The 16,065-nt window shown below is 39.1% G+C and overlaps 1 protein-coding gene and 1 non-coding gene across 2 annotated transcripts; one reads left to right on the top strand and one right to left on the bottom strand.

The window, feature by feature from the left end:
- On the top strand, positions 1 to 107 carry LOC139313532 (U6 spliceosomal RNA). The gene has a single exon (XR_011600134.1). It is a non-coding gene; the product is annotated as a U6 spliceosomal RNA (small nuclear RNA).
- Positions 108 to 705: 598 nt separating this feature from the next.
- On the bottom strand, positions 706 to 15,794 carry LOC139312797 (keratin, type II cytoskeletal 6C-like). The gene is made up of 9 exons (XM_070937892.1): positions 15,201 to 15,794; positions 8,649 to 8,863; positions 7,885 to 7,945; positions 6,432 to 6,527; positions 4,804 to 4,968; positions 3,765 to 3,890; positions 2,717 to 2,937; positions 2,100 to 2,134; positions 706 to 2,004 (listed from the first exon to the last, which is right to left on the bottom strand). The coding sequence occupies exons 1-9, from the start codon at positions 15,738 to 15,740 to the stop codon at positions 1,685 to 1,687; spliced, it is 1,779 nt and encodes a 592-aa protein (XP_070793993.1). The 5' UTR covers positions 15,741 to 15,794; the 3' UTR covers positions 706 to 1,684.
- Positions 15,795 to 16,065: the final 271 nt, after the last annotated feature.

The following is a 16,065-nucleotide window of genomic DNA, read 5'->3' as shown; positions in this document are numbered from 1 at the left end:
ATGCTCGCTTCGGCAGCACATATACTAAAATTGGAACGATACAGAGAAGATTAGCATAGCCCCTGCGCAAGGATGACACGCAAATTCGTGAAGCATTCCATATTTTTAGACTAAGTTGATTTTAAATTTAATAACAGCAGCCAGACTCTTGGTGGCACAGTACTGGAAGAAGGAAGACTTGCCTACTATTGAAGAATGGACACTAAAAGTAGTGAATTTAGCAGAGATGGCTAAAATTTCAGCGTATTTGAAGGACCATTCAAATGAAAGATATATATTGGAATGGAGAAGATGGATTGACTACATTCAAAACAAATATCGGACTAAAAAGTTTCAAATAGCTTATGAATGAAATCTATATTTTCTTTTTGAATATGTTTAGTTAGTTGAAAGGGGAGTTAAAGAGCAAGGGGGAGTTTGGAGACCACAGAAAGTTAGCTTATTTTAGCTTATGTTTGTTATGCTATACCCTGTTTTTGCTCTGGGAAATCCGGGGGGTGGAGGTGGGGGGGAGGGGGGTTGGAGGGGGGAAAATTGTTGTAATGATTGTTAAAACTTTTTAAATAAAAAAAAAAGAACTGAGAATCCCAAGTGAAATTAGGCTCAAAGTCACATTTGGTTCTAAGTCACAGGTTGACGCAGTGCCATGATTTGAGCTACAAAACAAAAGAGAGGGTTTTGAGCTAATGTAAAAAATGACAGTATTTATTGCAGCACAAGATTTTATTGACAAGAGATTATTCCATGAGTTGCACTGTGAATGAGGAAATTGCCGGAAGCTTGCATTTTGCTTTTCGTTAACAACATTAGAGGATGGTATAGTCACACAAACTACTGTACATTAGAATTTAAAAACAAGATGTACAATAAAGTGATCCTTTTAACAGAGCTTATAAAAAGTGGTATGTCTGGTTTGGTGCTCCTGTTCTTGATCTGCAATTTAATGCATTCTCTTTGTGACAAGATGGGCTTGTGCAAAGCCACTGAAGCAGAGAAGCCAAGAGACAAGCTATGTAACCGGCTTCCTACAGAGTTATGCAACAGTACAGCTGACCACATGGAGGAAGGCAATATGGGAAGCACCATTCCATTCACAGAAGCACTAACCCAACAACGTGAGGGTGCAGGGAAATTACAATGGGCTATGCAGCAGAGCGTGTAAAGAGACAGATGAGGTGAAACACATACAATCAGAACAATCACATCAACTTGCATCTTCTGCCTTTCTGGGATGGGCCACTTCTGAGCCTGCAGGTGGATGATTACATGATTGAAATGCTTCTGTCATTGATCAGAAAACGTGCCTGTTCATGAAAAACTAGAATGCCAGGGAGAAAACTGGGCTCGAAGCCCCGACACACTGGTCTTGTACATGCATACATACATCCTTTTAGAAAGCAAAAGAGAGAGGAAGTTTCCAAATATATGATCATCCACCTAGATCCTAGAAGGGTTGCAATAATAGATCAACCTCCTGATCATAATTTAGGCTTACAAGTGCCATCCCAACAGGCCATTTATCCTGTAAATGTAGAGGATTGTATGATCAATGTAGAGGAAGTATGGACAATTGTGAGCACACTAAATTTTCAGAAAGTACTGTATGTTGTGTTGGTGGGGGTATGTGATAACAAGAGACTCTTCTGTTTCTTGAAGCAGGAAGCGACCTCTGCTTTCAGAAACCTTAGCTGATTATTCTCTTGCTTGAGGAGCTTGTGGACGATACAATCTTCATGCTTGAACCTCCCCCACCATAGGTGTATCCGCCCCCTGTGATGCTTCCAGATCCACTTAAGCTGCCCCCACTACTAAATCGGCTCACTTTTCCTCCTCCGATGCTAATGTGGCTGTGACCTCCTCCACCACCACCACCAAGGCTTAATCCACTGGTTCCTCCACCGATACTATATCCGACTCCTCCTCCGGCTCCGTAGCCAGATCCCCCACCGACACCGTATCCTCCTCCTGCTGCACCACTCATGGTGCTCGAGCTGCTGATCACAGCTGTGGATTGGAAAACGATACAGAAAATCAGACTTGGCCATTCAAGATGACAAAGGCACTCTCTAATTTAACTGAATGCTAGATTGTGTACTTACAGATATTGACAGGGGTTTCAAACTCGCCAGACATCCTAAGAGAGAAGAGAAAAACAAAGCGTTGAAACAAAGAACAAATTTTACCATCCAGAAAATTCTATAGCTCCCAGCATTTTCATGGCTTTCATAATAACATCAAATCTGCTTCAAAATAACTTCGAGGAGCCTTTCCTGAATCCTGCAAATTTATCACTCAGGGCCAGAGCATCAGGTTATTAACTATGAGCTGGATATTCTCGGGATAATGAGATTCAACCACACAGCTCTGTACAGTAGTATTTTTCATAAGTCATGGTTTTCTAACCAGACTTATAGTAGCATTTAAGCTATCTCCTTCTTGGCTTTAGTCTTGTATCAACATATTTCTCTTTCTGCTATTCCAAATAATTTGCTCTGGAACTATGCATTGTTGGTTTTTTTAAAAAGAAAAATCCTACCTACATTATTGGCTAAAGGGATTGTTCAAATAACCACCCATGTCTTTTGCACTAAGTGGTCTTGTGGTCTATTCTGCATCTGACCAGAATAGACAGCTATCTTCAAAACTCAAATCTTGGCAATTGGTCTTTTACACATGAAAATAGGCAAAAGAGTCTGATATCCTGGTCAGTACTTACCGGCACTCCTCTCCCTCTAGCAGGGTCCTGTATGTAGCAATCTCAACATCCAAAGCCATCTTCACATTCATCAGTTCTTGATAATCCCGCATCAGGCGAGCCAGCTCGTCCTTTGCCGTTGTTAGGGCAGTCTGGAGGTCAAGCAACTTTGTCCGAGCATCTTTCAGGGCTAACTCCCCACGTTGTTCAGCTTCTGCTAAATTGGACTGCAGGCTGCCAATCTGAGAAAGAAAGAGACAAATTTTCCCTTAGATATCACACTTTGTGTACATGGGTGCAATTGCCAATACAAATTAATCAATTAATTCATTAATTAAAAGCGGCTGGGACTTTTTAGTTGAAGCACCAACATTATCTGAGTATTCTTTCCAGGTCCCATCTTTACTTTTATTTGTTTCTTAGAGAAGAATGTAAGACTTTGGAGAAAGAATTCCATTACTAGTTAACGGAATCCATTTCTTTTTGTTGCTGTTGGGTGTAAGGTATCTGCTTTGTTCCTTGTGGTTTATTCATAGTAAGCCACTGTTTCTTTAAAAAACACTATTCTATGGTTTTGTTATTTTTACTTCAGTTAAAATATGTCTCCCACTCCCCACCCCAAAAAAATCCCCAGGTGGTTTCCATATGAACTGGATAAAGTGAAAGCATTCAGGTGGGAAAATAAGGTGAGAATACCAAACCAATGAAAGTGAATAGTAGAAAACGGGATTCTGAAGCTGAAGCCCTGAGCAGCTTTGAAGATATGCTTTGAAAGTAATTACAAATGGAACTAAGGGAATCTGGAGAAGCCATCAGCCACCTAAGTGGAAAATGCACCATCACCCTTTCTTCCCAGGAACCATAGAAAGTTTTAAAAAACTAAATAAGAAAGAATCTAAGGAATTATTGAAATATCCTATAAATTGCATAAATCCTGTTTAAGGGGTGTGTGTGAACCTAGGCAGTTACAAGAGTTGAATCTTTGACCATCATAAAGCAATTAATTTCTCCTTAGAAAAGAAATAAAGAGAGGGAAGGAGAAAAAGGGAGAAAAAAAGATATGCCTTACTGATTTCTTCACAATTTCAATTTCGGAGCGAAGTCTTTGGACAATCCGGCTCATATCTGCAATCTCATCTTTGGTTGATTTCAAGTCATCTCCATGTTTGAAAGCTGTACTTTGCAATTCTTGGAACTGAAAGTCAAAATGGAAAGTAATGATCATCTTGTGCATCTTAAATAAATCCTATTCACAAAATGTTCTTTATTCACATGCATAAAATAGTTGGTATTGGTGTCAAATGTATGGGAAAAAAGTTGAGCATTCGAAGTACTTGAAAAAGAAAATTTTGAATTGCATTAGCTTAATGTACAGAAAGATCTAGTTTTTCTATAAACAAAGAGTCAAAATTTAGCTACAGGAACAGAAATATATTTTCAATAAAGGAATGCATATATTGAATATAAATTTATATGCAGATGTGCTCTCAGGGCAAAAGCAGATTCTTGGGAACCATTCCAGGAAGCTGGAAGATTCTGAGAGTCAAAAGAGCCAGTTTACAAAATGAGCAGAACATACTTTTCCACTTGAGGCAAAACAGCAAGGTACAGTACATTGGATGCCAGGCCATACAATATTTTCTAGTTGCTGAAACATCTCATAAATACACCCAAGATGGGGAAGGTTACATTTTAGAAAAATGAAATACAAATGGAAGGGATGGTGATAACTATTTATTGATAGTGGTCATTCACCAAACCGTTTTTGGATGTAATATGCCCTATGTGTATGACATAAAAATAGTGCTCCCTATATCTTGTGGAATAGATTAGATCTTTAAAATATATGATATGATATAGTGATCTTATTAACCTCTTAAAGGGGGTGCCTTAAAGACTGTCGTTTGATTTTCTTGCAAAAGACTAACTTTCTGGAGAAGCTTTCAGATTTCAGCAGTTCTTAATTCAGCAGCTTCAAATAGCATTGAATTCAGTTTCGTTCCAGTGTAAATATTGAAACCCCTCAGAGATTTGCTTTATAATTGAGGGGACTTTTTTGTCATTCAAGTTGAGTTGAAATTGCATCTGCTTTTGCCAAAGATCCTCACCTTACTTTGGTACCATGCCTCGGCCTCAGCTCTGCTCCGATTGGCAATGTCTTCATACTGAGCTTTGACTTCAGCAATGATGCTGTCAAGGTCCAGATCTCGGTTGTTGTCCATTTGCAGAATAACGTTCGTCTCCTTAACCTGCGAGTGCAGCTGAGTCAGCTCCTGTGGGGGTTGCAAACAATGCAATTGTTAAGGGAAAAACCCTGATGTGGAACCATGACAGAGTGTGTTTATACCCTTAGATTAACTTGTTAGACATGTGTCTACATTGAAAGGAGCTCACAGGAAAATAATTATACGAATGACTTTCAAATAAAGATTCCAGAACCTCTATCAAAGCAGACATGCCAGGGTTTGAAATACTTTACGGATGGAATTTCTATCATTATATATCCTGTTTTCCTGAAAATAAGACCCAACCGGAAAATAAGTCCTAGCATGATTTTTCAGGATGCTTGTAATATAAGCCCTACCGCCCAAAATAAGCCCCAGTTAAGATTGCCAGCCAGATGGATGCATTTAGTACTGTATTTTCCCCAAAATAAGACCCAACCAGAAAATAAGACCTAATGCATCTTTTGGAGCAAAAATTAATATAAGACCCAGTCTTATTTTTGGGAAAACCCGGTATGATTTGGAATTATCAGTGTCACTTTGTTCATAGCTTTCAAAGTAGAACTGTCAACAACCATCATTCACTTCCATGGGGAAAAGATGTGATGCTTGTTGGCCTCACATGGCATGGGAGATGTGAATCTCTTTCTGAAAGCCCATTAAGATGTCCACCTTTTCAGGTATCCATATTCCGGCAACATAGAAAGGTCCCTCCTGAGCTCACCCCACACCAAACAATCCGATAAGGATGGGTTTATATTACCTAGGACTAAAATACTTTGTTTCCCCCCCAAATAAGACATCGCCTGATAATAAACCCAATCAGGCTTTTGAGCGCATGGCAATAAGGCCAAACACATTTCAGGGTTCAAAAAAATATAAGACAGGGTCTTATTTTGGGGGAAATACAGTAATAATTGATTTGAAAGGAGCTATTTGGGGTTAGCAGGGACACAGTGGCTCAGAGGCTAAGATGCTGAGCTTGTCAATCGAAAGTTCAGCTGTTCAGCAGTTCAAATCCTTAGTGCCGCATAACGGGGTGAGCTCCCGTTATTGGTCCCAGCTTCTGCCAACCTAGCAGTTCGAAAGCACATAAAAAATGCAAGTAGAAAAATAGAGTGGGAAGGTAACAGCATTCTGTGAGCCTTTGGTGTTTAGTCATGCCGGCCACATGACCATGGAGATGTCTTTGGACAATGCTGGGTCTTTGGCTTTGAAACAGAGATGAGCACCGCCCCTGGAGTCGGGAACAACTAGCACATATATGCGAGGGGAACCTTTACCTTTATTCAGGGTTAATGAATTCATAGGTCTTAGGACAGCTTTTATAACAGGTAAAGGACAGGTTTATGCAGGCAGTAAAACACAGTCAGAAAGCTATACATTGGATGGCATGCATTGCTCTAGCAGGGATGTCTTACATGCATTTAAAATGCTTTTATTGGTCACACATTGGAAAATGAATTTGCTTTAGGTGCTAATAGGTATAATAAGGCAGAAGTGACCCTTACCGCATCAAAGAGTGCTCTTAAGAACTGGATATATTGAGTCAAGGAGTCAGACTTGGATCCCAGATCAATCTTGTGCATATATGAGCCGTCCACATCCTTAGGAAGAAACATATGAATACTATCATAGTCTGGACAAATCAGGCAATGATGGGTCAGAGGTTTAACACCTGGTTAATTCCTGCTTTAAGTCTTTTTAAGGAAGCAATATTTTATGCAGGTAATATACCTGGTATATAATATAGCACAACGCATTACTTATTTATTTGTTCAATGAAGATTTTGCTTTGTGGAGCTCAAGCCTGCATTTACAGTATAGTGCTTGAGCTTCCTAGCATTCTGCATAAGAACTACCATATATGGTAGGTTGGGTTCAGGGCAGGGGTGAAATGCTCCCGGTTCGGACCGGATCGCCCGATCCAGTAGCGATGGTGGTGGGTGGTTCAGAGAATCAGTGGCAAAAATCCCTGCCCTCCCCGCATGCCCAGCTGAGCCGCGCAATCATCAGAGGGTTTTTTTTTTATATTTTTAAAAGCATTTTTTCTACAACCTCTTCAGCCAAAAAAAATGCCCAGCGGCTCAGCTGGGATCGGCAGAGGCTTTTAAAAGCATTTTTTTTACAACCTCTTCGGCTGAAGAGGTTGTAGAAAAAATGGTTTTAAAAGTTTTTTTAAAAAAAAAGTTGGCCACGCCCACCCAGTCACATTTCCACCACCACCAAGCCATGCCCACGGAACCGGTACTAACAAATTTTACATTTCACCACTGGTTCAGGGGTGGGTTCTACTTACCTTTACTACCAATTCGCAATGGGGCCGCGCATGCTCATGCGCAGAAGCTTCCTGATGCTTCGGGGTTGGTGGGTGGAGCTTCCCTCCGGTTTTAATACCGGTTCTATAGAACCAGTCCAAACCGGGGGCAACCCACCACTGGTTGGGTTGCTAGAGAGCCAAAGGCCCAAATTTATCTTGTGAGCTTGAATGGCTGTGGGTGGACTGCAATCTGGTTCTCCCCACTTTTAGCCCAATAACTTAACCATTAAGCCACACTCATTCACAACCTGTAGTGATATCAGCTATGCCGGACATTGAAAGAATACATCCCTATAATTAAGCTGCACTTTTAGAAAACAAAAATACCCAGGTTAGAAACCAACATTTTTAATGCATAGATATGCAAACTTTTGGAAGAGAGTTTTTAAAATGTACTAATAGCAACAATCTGCATCTCTGTTCTAAGCTAGGTGGCACATCAATGGTTCAAAAATGTTGGTATTGGATTTAACATAGGTAATGTGGTAATTGTGAATGCCAGGCATCTAAGACTGTTAATTTTAGCACTGCAAATAGATGTGTACATGTTTATGAGTGTTTATGAGTGGGGATGTATAAGAAATAAAAAATATGATTGTAGCTTTACATTTCCATGTGTTAATATGTTAATATGGACCACTCACCTTTTTGAGCACCACAAAATCATTTTCACAAGCTGTCCGTTTGTTAATTTCATCCTCATATCTGCAATAGGAATAAATTATTACTAGTACTGGTAATAGTAGCTTTATTCAACCGGTTGTTTAGATGTATACAAAATCTTTACAAGCCTTACTGAATATATAACTTTATGACAATTTTCTATGGCAAATGAAATCAGGAGATCATTAGCAATAACAATAGTACTTAGATTTATATACTGCTTTACAGTGCTTTACAACCCTCTCTAAGCAGTTTACAGAGTCAGCCTATTGCCCCCAACAATTTTGGGTCCTCATTTTATCCACCTCGGAAGGATGGAAGGCTGAGTCAACCTTGAGCCTGATGAGATTTGAACTGCCAAATTGCAGTCAGCTGGCAGTCAGCAGAAGTAGCAGTACTGCACTCTAACCACTGCGCCACTGAGGCTCATACTTGCCCTAAGTATCAGCAGAAGTTCTATACCATATGAGACTATTATATCTGGCCAGATGCTATGCACAGGATCGTACATGGCAAATTAACTAGGTATAAATTGAAAAAAGACTGCCCAACTGCAAATAATGAGAAGGGAAAGCAAATCATGAAACTATGGTGAAAAAAATTAACGTAAGAGCAGCTGCAGTAATTGGGAGGAAGGCATCACACATTGCTTTGCCTTCTTGACAGAAGTCCACATCATCCACCCAACCTCATCCACCCAACCTCATCCACCCAACCTCATCTACTTCTCTTCATTTTTACTTACTTGTTCTTGAAATCTTCCACAAGCTCTTGTGTGTTCTTCAGTTCTATGTCCAAATGGTTTTTATCATTGCAGAGGCTGTCAAGCTGCCTTCGAAGAGTTTCAATGTAAGCCTCATAGATAGGTTCAAGATTGTCCCTTAGTGCCGGAGAACCTTGTTGGTAGAGAAGATCCCATTTGGTTTCCAAGACTTTATTCTGTTGCTCAAGGAATCGCACCTAAAACCCAAAAATGAAAGGAGAGAGAGAGAGAAGAGGGACCTCATTATCTTTCTTGAAGAATTGGCTAAAATCCATATGTTTATTTTGCAGATCTCTCTTCCACTATTCCCTGCAATAATGCCGTGAAATAGGCAGCGCTTAGAGAAAATGACTGGACTAAGACACCAAGTTAACTTCCATGGCTAAAGTTGGGAGCGGAACATGGATTTCCCTATTGCCAATGCAATTCTTTTATCATTCTTTATCAGATCAGGTGGAAAAGTCCCACTGAATCTCTGCTGATTTCCCCATGTCCCTTCTGAGATAGAATAACAGAGGTGGAAGGGACCTTGGAGGTCTTCTAGTCCAACCTCCTGCTCAAGCAGGAAGCCCTATACCATTTCAGACAAATGGTTGACCAATATCTTCAGTGATGGAGCACCCACAACTTCTGAAGGCAAGCCATTTCATTGATTAATTCTTTTAACTGTTTTGTCCTCCTGAAGGAAAATATCCTTCCTTAACCCACCGTCCATCCTTTCTCTAATTTTAAAAATCCAAACAGTATTGAAATGAATTTTCACACAATTTCACAGCATCAATATTTTACATAAAAGCACATAGATGTGTATGTTCGCATTGCAAAATTTTAAATCACCAGTTAATTAAAATTTATCGAAGATGCAAATATCCTTTTTTTAAAAAAAAAAATATATAGGATGTTGCATTTTACACCTATATTTTGTTTTGTTTCCAGCATTGGAAACCTCATATGATCCCTACATTTTTAGTGGCACCAGGTATTTTAGAATTGCCTTTGCTGATCTTCATTCATTTTTAAAGGTTTTTAAACAGGTTTATCAATGTTCATTTTTTATTTGTATTTTTACTTCACTTTAGTCAGAAAACCGTAATTCCTATATAAGCGAACAAGTAGCTGTACACTGCCTGAAATCACTTTGTTTTATTCTATGATCTACCACAATTAACAGACAAAAGTTTATTATTTTGCTACAAAATCTATAAACCATTAAAGTAAATCTAAAGAAGTTGTGTTTGGGTTATGTTATGCTTTGGAGCTGTGCATGCTTCAAAAATTATTCAGAAGGGCTTCAAAAGCAAACCTATACCCCTCCCCAATTCATTAAATCAGCTATGATTCCCCCCCCCCAACTTCTACCCAAGCCAAACTTGGGTGGCTGCTTTAATAAATCCACTCAGTGGCCAAAGCATGGGATAGTTTTTCAATTGTACTTTAAGGTTGGATTGGTGCTGAATAAATATGGAAAACCATGTTTAACGAAGATGTACTTGGAATAAATTTGGGAAAGAAAAAAAGATGAAAGATCAAAGTAGCTCTTATCTTTCTTATTCATATTTAAAACCTCTTAGGATAAAATTAGAATGGCTTATTATTTGAAAGCGGAGTATTTATTAATGTTCATTAAAGAATAATATATCGTTATAATCATCCAATGCTCTAATTGACATGTTCTCCCCTCCTCCACACCTTCCAGAATTCAGGCTTTTAAACTGTGAGAACAAAATGTTCATTGTGATTCTGCCAGATTTCCTGGGTGGCCTTGGGCAATTGACTATTTATCTCATCAGAGCAGCTCCTTCATCTCTGAAACAAGACTAATAGATAATGAGGAACTTAGCCTTGAGGGATGTCATAATAATTAACGAGATAATGATTTTCAAACTTGGCACCACAATGTAGTGCTGTTGCCAAATGATACTCTACACGGTGCCCATAAACCTTTGGAGTTTGCATGGGAAAAGGTTATATTTCTTATTTAGCCAGAAGGAAAGGCCATATGTCTCTTAATAGGGAAATTTGGGGTTGAAAGCAGCACCCTTTAAAATACACAAGTATGGATAAATAATTGGAAAAATCAAACAACCCATTAGATACGCAGCTGTGAGGTAAATTAGATGTTAAATGTATTGAAGAAATCGTGACAAAATTCTGTCAGTTTTGCCTTCAGCAACAGAGTGGTTAATGCCTGGAATGCTCTACCTGACTCCATTGTTACATCCTCTAACCCCCACAGTTTCAACCTTAAACTGTCTACCGTGGACCTCACCCCATTCCTACGAGGTCGGTAAAGGGGGCGTGCATAAGCACACCATTGTGCCTATTGTCCCTGTCTTACTGTCCCCATTTATTTGTATTCATTCCTTGTTCATGTCCATGTTTATACTTATACCTGTTATCTAGTACATGATCGACAAACTTAATAAAATTAAAAATAAATAAATAAATAAATAAATTTATTCCATAGTAATAAATCTGAACTACAGCATTTGCATTTCTCCTATTTGCCTATTCAAAGGTAAGAGAAAGAGGGAGAAGGAATGGGAGAGGAAGAAGTGAAATAAACATTTTTTTTGCTTTACAAAAATGGGTCCTATATATTGCAGAAACTAAGTGCAAATATGCTTATACTGGAATACACAAGTGTGCATGAATTTTGATGGACTGATGCAGAAACAGGATGCATTAAACTTTTTTAAAAAATCATAAGCTAGAGAAAGTGAAGCAGATAAGTCTGCCCCACCCAAATTCTGGTTCATCCTGACTGAAAGGACAGAGCATCCTGTGGAAAGCAAGGTAGTCTTTTCCCATGAATCTATGAAGCCACATTTTAGATCATTGTGGATTAAGCCCAACCAATTCACAAGGACAATATTCCCCATTACATTTTGATATATGCAAATCCAGAACAGGTTTGCCAAGTAACAACATTTTTCAATAATAGTTGCATCCATCTTTTTTCTCCAGAACTATTCATTGGAAACTCAGCCGTGAGAGAGATATATTGCTACTTGGAAATACAAAACTACATATGACCGGCAGCACTTGGTATGCATTTTCATTCATTTTATCCTCAATGTAAAAATCCCAATAGAGAATATTGTCTCCCTCATCTCGTTCCTCAACAGTGGAAGAACCTCAAAAGTCTGAAACAAGAGTTGAGTATAAATGAAAGATTTCCCCCAAATGCAATTTGAACAAGTTTTAATATTTTAAAAACACTGTCATTATTTCTAATAAATATATGTTGTACAGGTGAGATTCAGGGGTGATTATTGTGCCCAGTTGTGGACAGCAGCCATTAAGAAGGATTCAGACAAGTCAAAACAGATTCAAGGAAGGCAATAAGAGTGATGAGGCAGCTATAAACTAAATCCTATGAAGAGGATTGCATCTTATGCATCCAACTTTGATCGCCACAATGTAAAAAAGATGTTGAGACTCTGGAAAGAATGCAGAGAAGAGCAGCAAGGAGGCTAAAATATATAAAGAACAGTTGCTGGAACTGGGTATGTCTAGTTTAATGAAAAGAAGGACTGGGGAGACATGATAGCAGTGTTCCAATATCTCAGGAGTTGCCACAAAGAAGAGGGAGTCAAACTATTCTCCAAAGCACCTGAGGGTAGGACAAGAAGCAATGGGTGGAAACTAATCAAGGAGAGAAGCAACTTAGAACTAAGGAGAAATTTCCTGACAGTTAGAACAATTAACCAGTGGAACAACTTGCCTCAAGAATGCTCCAACATTGGAAATTGTGAATGCTCCAACATTGGAAGTTTTTAAGAAGACATTGGCCAACCATTTGTCTTAAATGGTATAGGGTTTCCTGTCTGAGCAGGAGGTTGGACTAGAAGACCTCCAAGGTCCCTTCCAACTCTATTATTCTGTAAGGGGAATGAATGAATGGGTTGCATTTAATCTTGTGAACAGAGGACTGAGATAGAATAGATTCATATTGTACAAGTACCTGAAGAAAAGTAATTGGAGAAGATCGGGACCTATTATCCATCAATTCAGAATGCAGAACATGAAAAAAAATGGATTTAAAGTACAAGAAAGTTGGTCGTGTATTGGGTGGGGGAAGACCTATGACAATAAGAATGGTTTGACAATTGAGTAAGGTAACTGGACTGAGAAGGAAAAGAAAAGGGAAGGGGAAACAAAACTGAACTGAGATGAAGTGAAGCGAAAGGATCATTAGACAGGGAAGGGTTAAGTTCACCAGGCAAGCAGTGTTCCCTACCCCCAAGCTCCCTCTAGAATGGTAACCTTCAGACATATTCTTCATAATAAATTTGGATTTCTGCAATGGGTAGACGAATGGACTTGATCTAAATAACCTCATCCAACTCTATAATTCTATACCATACCATGACTTGGACAAAGGCATCTGCCAGGTTTTTTTGGAAAGCAATGAATGAGTGCTTGGCAGAAAATTTACTAAGCACGTGTCAAGTATAGGTTTAATGAAGGGAAGACATACAGCTATTTAGCTGCTATTGTGATATGCCCCTGTAGAGTATATTGATACAAGGATTTAGAAGAGAGCTATATAGAAAACCCAATGAGGAAAAGCTCAAAGTATTAATTAGATTTGCATAGGACTAGACTACATTTTCAGAACATTCTATTGTACAGACATCCCTTCCTGAACTGTTCCATTTTAATGTTCACATGCAGGGGTTAAGGGAAGGAATAGCATATTTTTAAAGCTCTTTCATGCAGGACACTTGATTCCAGTTTGCAAAGTGTAGGTTATTAAAGCAATTTAATTTTTAAATATGTTCTATATCATGTGTGCGCATGTGTGCATGTGCGCATGCGTGCGCATCTTCAAGACAAACTTGAGTCATGATAACTGCCTAGACTAATCCCTGCAATTTTCAGATTACCGTTGTCCAAGGGCTAAGAAAGAGATATGGGCTCCAGGTTACTTAGCTACTTTCATACCCAAGACAGGACTAGAACTCAAAGCTTCTCAATATCTCGCATGATGCGGCGCTTCTTAGCCAGTACACCAAGTTTATTTTTATTTATTTCTATTACATCATAATAATAAAACTGTGGGGAAGTAGTTTGTAAATACTAGCAATAAATCAAACACCTTATGAAGATGAATATGAAACATGATTCTTACATGCACGAGGTCATAACAAACCTGTGATTGAGAAACACCTAAGAATGAAGTTGTACATGTCATTAGGAATACACTATTAACTGCATAATTCCTTAGAAGAACCATTTATATTGACCAAATGAGTCTTCAAATTACTGCTATCAAATGAATCCAAAATGTGCAATAAAATGTAGCATGCCTACTTCTCTCGCCCCTAAATGCCACCAATTTCAACAGTTCTGCATTTTAACTTTCAAATTCTACAAATCTTTTTAAAAGTCACAATAGTTCGCTTCCACCCCAGTTGAAATGCATGCAAAGCAGTCCTTCTTTAAAAGCTTTTGTATTTCTTTTACATGTAGAAAGTAACCTCTGCCTCAAAAAAGTTGCAGGTTTGCTTTGCTAAAATCCAGCTTGTGTTTACCCAGCAGGCTTTCCTCTTATGAGAAAAGATGCCATTTAAAACTCTGTTTAGACACACATTGCAAAGAGAAACCACTTCTTTGAAATAGTGATGATCAACCTATTCATTCTGGAGAAAATTAGCTTTTCAGGAATTAAACAGGTTTATTTACTAGATATACTAGAGTAGATTTATATCAATGTCACTATAACATTTTATTTGAAAGAAGCTGCCATATATACTAAGTGAAGCCAGCAATGAATTTAACAAGTATTGTGGGGGTGGATGCTATACCAGACACTAATCTTTAGATCAGTGTATCTCAATCTCAGCAATTTTAAGATATGCAGACTTCAACTCCCAGAATCCTGGGAGTTAGCTAGGGAATTCTGGGTGTTGAAGTCCATACATCTTAAATGACCATGTATTCCCTGACAAGATATCTTTTAATCTAGTATCATTACAAATGTCTGGCCAACCTTCTTTGACAATTTCCAAGGAAAACTATAAAACTTTCTCATTTATAGTTAACTTAATTACTGAAACACCCTGCAACTTAATAATTTCTTCCTAGGACTTAATTTAAATGTACAATTTAAATAAAGTTACTAGTTCTCAAGTGTAGCTTCCCACCATCTGGTGCTCTTCAGGTAGGTTTCGATTACAAATGTCATCATTCCTAACCAACATAGACAAAGGGATGAATAAAAATTACTGCCCGAAATACATGAAGGAAACCTGATTGAGGAACGTTGCCCTACAATAAAAACAGCAGAAACTGTCATCATTATAGTTTCAGTCCTTTTGTCATCTTTATGAAGTCAGATTTTCATAAACTATACAAATCCTGAGCAGCAGCATTCTACCTCCAGGTTCCCAGAAGAAAATATCCCTTTTTTTTTTCTTATTTTCAGAATAGTCTGAAAATTTTTTTCTTATTTTCAGAATAGAACCCCCTCATATCTTCCTGGTGTTTCTTTTTGCAATACAATGTTCTTCCTGCCCTCCATCTTACCTTGTCAATGAAAGAGGCAAACTTGTTGTTGAGGGTCTTAATCTGTTCCCTCTCTTGCACCCGGACCCTCTGAATCTCAGGATCCACTTCCACGTGCAGAGGAGTCAGTAAGTTCTTATTCACGATAACGTTGTGGATTCGCCCAGGTGGTGGGCAAGGCATTGAGCCTGAAAGTGCATATCCTCCACCACCACCACCACCACCAAAGCCTCCAACATGACTACCTAGGCCAATGCCACCGCCAAGGGCAACCCCGCCACCAAAACCTCCATATCCTGCGTTATAACTGCTGAATCCCAGACCACCACCCAAGCTTCTTCCAAAGTGAGCTCCTCCACCACCACCGGAAGCTAGGCCCATAGAAATCCGCTTGCTTCCACCAGTGTTGTAGAGACTTCTGCTGCCAAAGCCACCACCAAAACATCCCACTCCTCCGATGACAGAGGTTGAGCTGTTGCCCACTCGGAAGCCACTGTTGGAGACAGAGTAGTTCCTCCTTCCCCCCGCTGAAAATGATCTGGAACTAAATTGCCGGTTCATGGTGCGTCTGTGAGAGGGAGAACGGCAAAGTTGTGAAGCAGAAACAGAAGACTAGAGATTAGAGGAGACCAAGAGCCCCCCTGTGATGTGGAAATGGGAGATGTCTCCTTATATGCATTTGAAGTCTTGGGCTTGGTTGCATGGGAATGAGAAGAGGAAGGCAAATATTCAAGGGCTTGGCTTGCCTTCAAGCAATGAGTTCTACGGTAACGGCCCAACATCAAGTGCAACACACCTATCCGATAACTTTAATTTGTCCAAATTGCTTGCCTTGCAATACCAGTTTATTTGCATCCCTTTCATGTTCACCATTACCATGTTTGCT

Source organism: Pituophis catenifer, unplaced genomic scaffold (assembly GCF_029215685.1).
Source record: "Pituophis catenifer annectens isolate HBS135680 unplaced genomic scaffold, rPitCat1.0.hap2 SCAF_2, whole genome shotgun sequence".
NCBI classification, from domain to species: domain Eukaryota; kingdom Metazoa; phylum Chordata; class Lepidosauria; order Squamata; family Colubridae; genus Pituophis; species Pituophis catenifer.
This window is presented reverse-complemented; position numbering and strand designations above follow the sequence as displayed.